At 42.0% G+C, this 10110-nt stretch overlaps 1 protein-coding gene across 1 annotated transcript in view; it reads right to left on the bottom strand.

Annotated features, from left to right (window-relative positions):
• Window positions 1–4311: 4311 nt before the first annotated feature.
• CFAP99 (cilia and flagella associated protein 99) overlaps window positions 4312–10110 on the bottom strand; it is a 172511-nt gene continuing 166712 nt past the window's right edge. Inside the window, 2 exon segments of the mRNA XM_027836284.1 lie at window positions 4312–4584; window positions 5623–5803. Coding sequence (XP_027692085.1) covers window positions 4312–4584; window positions 5623–5803 — 454 coding nt within the window.

Below are 10110 nucleotides of genomic sequence, written 5' to 3'. Positions count from 1 at the left end.
GTACCCCAGGAACAAAGCCCAACTTTAATAAAGAGTTAAAAGTCAAAAAATAGGCTGTAAAATAAGCAAATAACAACAAAAAGAGAACCTGAGCATAGGCTGTTACTATGATGTCAGGGAAGATCAAAGCACAAACACAGAAGAAGACAACAAAGTCAAAACTGCAACATCCAAAGTCTCAAAGAAAAATGAGAACTGGTCTCAATCCCCCCTAAAAATTCTTGGAAGAGCTCAAAAAGGCTTCTAAAAATCAAATACACTAGTTGTATGACTCTGGCAAGTCACTTAACCCCAATTGCCTCATAAAAGAAAAAGAAAAGAAAAAAAATCAAATAAAAGATGGGGCAGCTAGATGGCACAGTGGATAGAGCACTGGCCCTGGATTCAGGAAGACCTGAGTTCAAATCTGGCCTCAGACACTTAACACTTACTAGCTGTGTGACCCTGGGCAAGTTACCTTACCCCATTGCCTCTCAAAAACAAAAAACAAAAATCAAATAAAAGAGATAGAGAAGAATTAGGAAAAGAAATGAGTGTGATGCAAGAAAATCATGAAAAAAGTCAACAGCTTGGTAAAGGAGGCACAAAAAAAATACTGAAGAAAGTAACACATGAAAAAACAGAATAGACCAAATGGTAAAAGAGGCACAAAAATCCACTGAAGAAAAGAACTACTTAAAAAAAAAAAAAACAGAATTAACCAAATGGAAAAAAATTTACAAAAATTCCCTAAAGGAAAGATTCCTTAAAAAGTAGAATTGCAAAGTAAAAAAGGAGATACAAAAGCTCACGGAAGAAAATAATTCCTTAAAAGTTATAATCAGGTAAGTAGAAACTAATGACTCTATGAAACATCAAGAAACAATAAAACAAAATTTAAAAAAATGAAAAAGTAGAAGAAAATGTGGAATATTTCATTGGAAAAACAACTGATTGAGGAAAGATAATTTAAGAATTATTGGACTTGGGGGCAGCGAGGTAGCACAGTGGATAGAGCACTGGCCCTGGAGTCAGGAGGACCTGAGTTCAAATCTGGCCTCAGACACTTAACACTTAACTAGCTATGTGACCCTGGGCAACTCACTTAACCCCATTGCCTAGCCAAAAAAAAATTATTGGACTACCTGAAAGCCAAAAAAGAGCATAGACATCATCTTTCAAGATTATCAAGGAAAGCTGTCCTAATATTCTAGAACCAGAGAGTAAAATAGAAATTGAAAGAATAGACCTATCACCTCCTAAAAGACATCCCAAAATGAAAACTCCCAGGAATATTATAGTCAAATTCTAGAGCTTTTGGGTGGAGAAGAAAATATATTGCAAGCAGTCAGAAAGAAACAATTCAAATATCTTGGAGCCACAGTCAAGATTTAGCAGCTTCTACATTAAGGGATCAGAGGGCTTGGAATATGATATTCCACAGGGCAAAGGAGCTAGAATTACAACCAAGAATCACCTACCGACCAAAACTGAATATAATCCTTCAGGAAAAAAAAAAAAAGGATATTCAATGAAATAGAGCATTTTCAAGAATTCCTGATGGAAAGAACAGAGCTGAATAGAAAATCTGACTTTCAAATAAAAGACTCAAGAGAAACATAAAAAGGTAAACAGGAAAGAGAAATCATAAGGAACTCAATAAGGTTAAACTGTTTACATTCCTATGTGGGAAGATGATACTTATAACTCTTAAGAACTTTCTCATTATTAGGGCATTTAGAAGGAGTCTGCATAGACAGAGGGCATACATGTGAGTTGACTATATGGAATGACATCTCAAAAAATAAAATTAAGGAGTGAGAAAGAGGAATGTACTGGAAGAAAGGGGAAAGGAGAGGTAGAAAGGGTCAAATTACGTCACATAAAAGAAACACTAACGAGCTTTTACCATGAAGGAAAAAAATGGGGTGGGCAATGCTTGAACCTTACTCTCATCAGAATTGGCTCAAAGAAAGAATAACATACACATTCAGTTGGGTATCATCTATCATACAGGAAAGTAGGAGGGGAAGGGGATAAGAGAAGGTGGGGGCTGATTAAAGGGAATGCGAGATGATAGGCAGAAGCAAAACACTTTGAGGATGGACAATTTGAAAGGAGAGAGAGAGTAGAATAAACAGGGGGAAAATATGATAGAGGGAAATATACAGTAATCATAACTGTGAGAATTTTTTTACAAGTTTCTCTGATAAAAGCCTCATTTCTCAAATACATAGAGAGCTGAATCAGACTTGTAAAAATACAAGTCATTCACCAATTGATAAATGGTTAAAGGATATGATCAGGCAGTTTTCAGACAAGGAGATCAAAGCTACATATAGTCATGAAAAAAAGGTACTCCAAATCACTATTGATTAGAGAAATGCAAATTAAAACAACTCTGAGGTACCACCCCACACCTATCAGATTGGCTAATATGACAGAAAAGGAAAATGACAAATGTTGGAAGGGATATGGGAAAATTGAGACACTAATGCATTGTTTATGGAATTGTGAACTAATTCAACCACTCCAGAGAGCAATTTGGGAGTATGCCCAAAGGGCTATAAAACTGTACATACCCTTTGACCCAGCAATTCCACTACTAGGTCTGTATCCCAAAGAGATTAAAAAATAATAGAAAAAAGGACCTATATGTACAAAAATATTTATAGCAGCTATTTGTGCAAAGAATTGGAAATTGAAGGGATGCCTGTTCTCCTACTCCCTTGCCTGGATCATGGAAAGACTATGGATAACTTTAATACCCTTGTACCTTAGCTGAAGGACAGGGACTGACCCCAAAAGCCCAGTGAAGACTGGGAATGACAATAACTGATAGAACAAACGAGCCCCTTCTCCAAAAAGGAGGGTGGGACAAAATTTGCATACATCCACAAAACACAAAATAAAGGCAACATAAGAATCTGGCCCATTCAATTTTTTTTTCATTTTGTTTCTTTTTTTTTTTTTGGCTAGGCAATGGGGTTAAGTGACTTGCCCAAAGTTACACAGCTAGTAAGTGTCAAATGTCTGAATTCGAACTCAGGTCCTCCTGATTCCAGGGCCAGTGCTCTATCCATTGGGCCACCTGGCTGCCCCAGGCCCATTCAGTTCCAAGCCTTGCAAGCCACTGAAGAATTCTTCTTGCTCAGTCTACTACTCTGTGACACTCTCCTGCTCCAACCTCTCCTTCTTCTACCCCTACTTGCCACTGCCTGTATAGGAGTTTCCTGGTGCAAACCTCTTTTTGGCTGTCCAAAGCAGGAAAGCTTTTTGTTGAGATCATGCACCCACACAGAATCAACCCATTCTGATTCTTGACCCTCGCTTCCCCAGTGAGATTCTGCTGTGTCATTTCTGATTTGCAGTGGAAGGGTTATAAGGGAAAGCTTCCTCAAGGAGGTGGCATTTAAAATGGGTCATCAAGGATGAACAGAACCACAGGTCTGGAAGATCATCTGGTCCCATCCTCTTTTCTTAAAGATGAGTAAATGAAGGCCCAGAAAAGGAGAAGGCCTGGCTTGAGGTCATACAGGTAATTAAGTGGTAGTGGCAGGTTTTGTGCCCAAGTCTTCTTATTTTAAAGCCAGTCCTCTTTCCAGTAAACCACAGCTGTGTGGTGATGATGGAATGGGATGGGGTGGGATGTGTTGGGATGGGATGGCATGGGGTGGGATGGGAGCATCAACTCATTCAGGCTATAAGGAACAGTGTGAGTGAAGGAATCAGGTGGAGAAGCCTAGTGCACATGAGGGGGATGAGTGGTGGTCCCCCTTGCTCTTCTGGACTTCTTTTTTTTCTTCTGTATGTTTAAAAGAAAAACATTTTATTGATTTTTTTTCATATTTATCACTACTCAGTAACCCCAAAAGCCCCCACTCCCAAGAAAAATCCTACTTTGTAACAAAGAAGTATTATTAAGCACAAACAAATCAACATATTGGTCATGTGAAACACCAACCCTACAAATATGTTTCCTTCTCAGAAACAAAGAGGCAGGCTTGGCAGGGAATACAGCAAAGGCATTCCTACAACAGAACATCTGTCTGGGAGAGAACACCAGTATATGGATTGTGGAGGGTTCTGAGGAAGCGAGGAGGTCAGAAATAGATCACAAAAAAGGTGGGACGACCCAAAGCTGAGGGGCTGACTTTGTACTCACATATTTTAACTCCTCAAGAAAACTACTAACAGCGTGTAGCTCTGATGCTGAAGCCACACAGTAGATGTTCCAGGACTCCCTAGCCAATGTCCTTTATTTCTTTATTCCTGCTCCTCCCCACCCTGACTTACTATCCCTTCCTATCTCTGTGACAGCCCTTGAATGTTCTAGGAACCAGGCTTCTTGGAAGGCCAATTGGCTATCTTCACTGTGTATCCAAATCCCCCGGGGCGGCAGTCTAGCTCCCAGGGGACTGTGGGCAGAACAAAGTATTTGGCACTTTAAGACCTCAGGATGCAAGGCTGAGCTCCACTCAGGGCTGACACATAGTACTCCTCTCTCTGCTCTGCTGCTCTGGTAGCTGTGTTTCTCTGGAGTTTCTTGTAAACTTTTTCCCGGCTCTCCTCCAATATTTTCCAGTGGCGTTCTTCAAAAGGAGTCTGGGAAAAGGAAAAGACAAGACCATCACTGTACCAGAACATGGGCCCCCCACCTGCCTTCCACATGGGGAAACTCAAGTTGCCCTATAGGTCCCAGGGAGTATTACTGGCATAGTGGACTTTTCATGGTCTCAGGTCATATCCTCTGCTGACCCAGAGCAAGTTTTGACCAGAACAAAATCCTGGCTCCAAAGGTCTGGTTTTAAAGTTCCTTCTAAGAGTCGACTTACATACCACATATATGTAACCAATCAGGGGCTTGGACCAGCTAACTATGAGGTCCCTTCCAGCTCTAAATCTATGACTCCATGATTTTCATCTTTAAAAGAGGGATAATTATGTTGATTTTGGGCTGAGAGAAAGGTACCTTTTTGGGGCAGTGCGTATGAGGTTCTGGGTCTCCCTTATCTCACCCAGGCTGGAAGTGCAGAGGCCACTCATGGCCTGAAGCTACCACTTACTGGCACAGAAGCTTTTAGCTGCTCTCTTTCCAATCTGGACCAGGTTGCCCCTCCTCAGGCAACCTGCACTCCCTACCCCTGTCTTTGCCACCTGCCAGAGCCCACCATATTGGTGTTATACTTTAGGCCACTGTGGCTCAGAACTCACAAGTTCAAGCAATCCAACAGCTTCAGTAACACATGTATATATACCACTATGCCCACCCCAAAGAAATACTTTATAAGTTTAGCTTTCTAGAATCATTTGAGCCTAAAGAGGTTAGGGCATAATACCCACTTTCTGTACCCTGCAGTATGGGGGTTTGGCCAGGGTTCAGTTCTGAGTTGCATAAGGCTGGAAGCAGAGCCCAAAGCTACCATGTGAGGCCCCTGGAACCAGGAAAGGCACCTCTGAGCATGTCCCTGGGCTGGTCCCCATAGGCCAACTCATCCTTCCTACACTAGTCCCCAAGTGCTGTAGAAACACACTTTTTAGCAGGAAAGCCATGCTGGAAAGCCAGGACTCCTGCATTTGTCTGTCTCAGTGTGAGCCAGAGCACACTCTACAAAGCCCATCTCTGTCTCAGGAAGAGCTCACCTTGGGCCTGAGCCATGGTTCTAGCTCTGGCTTGGCCTTCTGGGGTCTGGCCTTCAGGCTATCAACCTGCTGTCGCCTCTGTGCCATCATCTCCTGGATTTTCTTCTTTAGCTGTAAATTGCGCTCATCTTGACTGACAGCTTTGGGTGTGTGGAATTCGAGCCTTTTTTTTTCCTCAATCCTGTGCAAAAAGAAACAGACAAAAAAGCAAAGACAAATGAGATGGGAAGGATTGCTATTGAGAGCGATACTTATTTGTTTATTTATTGACAGACCTGGTGACTTTGTTGCTTTGGGAACTCCCTGGCCCTGGGCAGATGGGCATCTTCTCAGCAAGTTAGAGAGCTGCCCTGGCCACTGAGAGACTTAGTAACTTACCTGGGGTCACACACAGCCAGTGTGTGTTGGAAACAGAACCTGAAACCAGCCAGGCGTTTTTCACTTTAAGGATCACCTTCTATCTGCTATACCACATGGCCTCTCTTATAATTTATTATTATTATTATTATTATTAAAATAAGCACATTTCTATAGCATTTTTGAGGTTTACAAATTACTTTCCTCATTTATAAGCCTGTTAGTGCAAGTGGAAATTATACAGATGAGGAAAGTGAGACTCAGAGAGGGTGGGGCTTTCCCCAAGGGTCACACAGGGAAGGTACAGTAGAGCCAGATCTCCAGCTCAGGTCTTCTGACCCCTGGTCCAATGCTCTTTCCCTTATTCCATGTGACAATCATTTAAGTTCATTTGAGCCCCAATAAGTGCCAAAGCCTGAACTAATCAACCAGAAGAAGCACCCCAACATAATAGACATGCTTTTTCTTTGTTCTCTGAGTGAACTCAAAATGCCTCTTCCTCTGTCAGCAACTACAGGACCAGATGAAGCTGACCAGCATTCTTCTCTTTATAAGCACTAAGGCGCCTTCACCCAGACACTACCTTGAATAATGGGACTTTTCTTATCTTGGTATTTTATGGACATATACTGTGCTATGTCATGTTAACGGTAAAGGAAACACAGATATCCCGGATCTATAATTTCAACTGACACTTTGACATTTTCCTATCCTATTGTATTTACAACCTATTCAATTAAGAAAATTCCTTTCTCATGCTGTGGTTAAACATATACAGAGACCATAAATCTGAGTAACACAGACATCCTGAGTCAAGGTTTAAATGTCCTCCTAAAATTGCTTGATTCACTCAGAGTTAAAGCTCTGGCTCCATGCACATGTCGCTAACTTAAGGGAATAAACAACATGAATTTACTTATCACCTAGCTTGTTGCCTCTTTAACCAACTTTCAGGTCGACACATGTCACTCTTCACAAAACAGATCTGGTCCCTGCCTTTGGTGAACTTGCATCCTAAGCTGGGGAAGGGACAAACAAGGAAGCTGGAACATGGGAGACATTCTAATCCCCAAGACCGAAGAGCTGTATCTGTCATTGAAGGGATGCAACAATCTAAGCTGCAGAGAGGTATTAATATCTCATCATTATGCCTAATACCCCACCCCGCCCCGCCAAGATATTACAGGAATCAGAGCATTGATTTATGGCAAGAATTAAATGGGCTGAGAAATACGGGTTGGGTAGGACCCAACCCATAGAACCCTTTATGTTTACGAAGCCTAGGCATTTGGGTGGCACAGGGTCAAATGCTGGGCCTGGAGTCAGGAAGACCTGAGTTCAAATGTGGCCTCAGACACTTCTTAGCTGGGTGACCCTGGGCGAATCACTTAACCTCTCTGTCTCAGTTTCCTCATCTGTAAAGTGGAATAATTTTGCACCTACCTCGCCAAAGTTGTTGTGAGGATTGAATGAAATAATATTTGTAAAAGTGCTTAGAACAAAGTTTGGCACATAGTAGTTGCTTAATAAATGCTTATTCCCTTCCCCCTACACTTTCTGAGTGAGAATCAGTGCAGTTAATAATAATACCTGCTCACCTTTATTTATAGCACTTTAAGCTTTGTAAAGTACTTTGCTTACATTATCTTCACAACAACCTTGGGAGGTAGGTGTTACTTTTCCTCACTTTATAGCTGAGGAAACTGAGGGAGTGAGGTGACTGGTCCAGGGACACACAGATGGAGAGAAACCCAGGTCTTTTGAGTCAGAGATACCAGTGCTCTTAGGGAAGGCTTCATAGAGGAAGAGAGCCTCAATTTTGACTACCTTGGACCTGGTCTGAGAAAAGGGAATGCTGGACTCCTTTGATGGATTGGTGACCTCATCAATGGGGAGCTTCTGCCCTGGGATCCTAGGACCTTTTTGTAAATGTTTCATTGAATGGACTGGGGCCCTGCTTCTGCTTCTGCTTCTTTTAGTATTTTGTGGATCCCGGCTGAGCTCTCAGGCAGCCAATCAGTTAGCTCCCACCCTAGCTACACAACAGGCCCACATCCTTCCTATTCTTATGCATCCTTGGTAATTGTTTCTTGCACTACTTAAAAGTATTGATGCCTTCAGTTCTTCTTTTTAATGCTACAGACATTTCCTGATAAGATGCCCCACTTCCTCATTCATCAGAAACCTACTTGTAAACAAAGAATTATAAGATCTCTTTTTTTTTTCCCTTGAAGAGTAATGGAAACGTTATTACCTGACTAAAGTTGAGATTGTTTGGCTGCAAACAAAACAGGTTAAAAAAAAATCACAGAATTATTTAGAGTTGGAAGAGACCTTGGAGGTCATTGAATCGTATCTCCTCTTTTTACAGATGAAGAAACCGAGGTAGATGAGGTTAAGTGACTTGGCCAGGGTCACACAGTAAATATTTGAGGTAGGATTTGAACTCAGGTCTTCCTAAGTCCAGTACTCTATCCACTGTGCTACCTAGCTGTCTACCCACACACATTGCTGCTCATAAGTATCCCACCTTTCTACCAAAAAGAGGAGAGGTATGCTTTATCATCTGTCCTCTAGTGACAATACTGGTCACTGCTTTTAATCAGGGTTCGTCTGCCTTTCAGTTTCATTTTAATTTACATTTCTACAGTCATCTTTCTTAATAGCTTAAAATATCTACCATTTATATAGTACTTACTATGAGCCTAGCACTGTGCTAAACATTTTACAATTACTATCTCATCTGATTCTCACGACAGTCCTGGGAGTTGGGTGCTATTATTACCCCCATTTTACAGATGAGGAAACTGAGGCAAATATCAGTGAAGTGACATGCCTAGTCACACAGCCAGTAAGTGTCTGAGGCTGGATTTGAACTCAGGTAGTCCTGACTCCATGTCCAGGGCTCTGTCCGTCGCTTCCCATCAGCTCGCCATTTCACTGGTCCCCTTGCCACCTAGACCAGAGACCCTTTGAGCTCTGGAACTCCTGTCTTGGGATCCTTGGGATTGGTGAGTGTCTCTAGTGGCCCCTTTTATAGCTTAGCTGGCTCCTGCTTCATTTGACTGTCCAGCCATCTTTTCAACAGCCATTCTGCTGTGCATTTCTTTTAGGATTAGTGATTTGGAATATTTTGGGTTTTTTTTAATATGGTTGTTGATACTTTTCAATTTCTCTTTGGAAAACAGTTTATGTCTTTTGACCGCTTATCTTTGGGACAATCTATTTGTTTTTACATACATGTCATCACTCATAATATGCTTCGGCCTTCTTATAACTACTGGGCTTCTTCCCATTATCCTTTAATTTCCTTGCAATCAACACTCCTCTGAGATGATAGTGTTCCACTACGTACGATCGCAGAGCATTGCTGACAGATGGACCTTTGCGGTGGTGAAGGGTCATTGAAAGGAACCATGGGCCCATGCTTACTGGAACATGCCAATATAGCAATAACTCATTTACAAACAACTATCCTGGGAGCCAGGTAGTGGGACTATTATCTCCATTTTATGGGTGAGGAAACGGGGTTAAGGCCTTGCCCCTGGCTTCTGTTGTTGGTCCTGTGTTTTTGAAGATACCCAATGACATCAGGGGGTGACATTTTGACTTACAGAGTAGGATTTGAGTGAGGCAGAGTTGCACAAAGTCATCAGCCTCACTCTCTCTTCCTGTCATCAAAATTCAGTGGCAAGACAAAAGTCAAGATGACTGGTAGTAGTTCAGGATGTAGTAGATGATATTGGCGCCTTTGAGGTCTGAGTAAGCTCTGAATAAGCTTGCTTCAGCGCCTGCTTCAGCCACCTTCGTGGCTGTTGGAACAGATTGTTTTCATCCACCCATCTCCTCTTTCTGCCTGTGCTTATGCAGCTACTAAGTGGCAGGATTAGAATTTGTACCTGACTTGTCATTTCTCACTCTGGCACTCTTTCTATGTTATGATGGCAACTCTTCAGGATCTCCATGGAATAGCAACAAGTGGGATGAATGCAGAGGAAAATGGCAGCTCTGCTCATCTGGCTATGGGGACTGTTATTAACAGAGCTATGGCTCTGTTATTTATAGGGTCAAGCCCTTCAAGGTGCTGGGGTGTGTGTGTGTGTGTGTGTGTGTGTGTGTGTGTGTGTGTGT

Source organism: Vombatus ursinus, unplaced genomic scaffold (assembly GCF_900497805.2).
Source record: "Vombatus ursinus unplaced genomic scaffold, bare-nosed wombat genome assembly UNPS02014818.1, whole genome shotgun sequence".
NCBI lineage: Eukaryota > Metazoa > Chordata > Mammalia > Diprotodontia > Vombatidae > Vombatus > Vombatus ursinus.
This window is presented reverse-complemented; position numbering and strand designations above follow the sequence as displayed.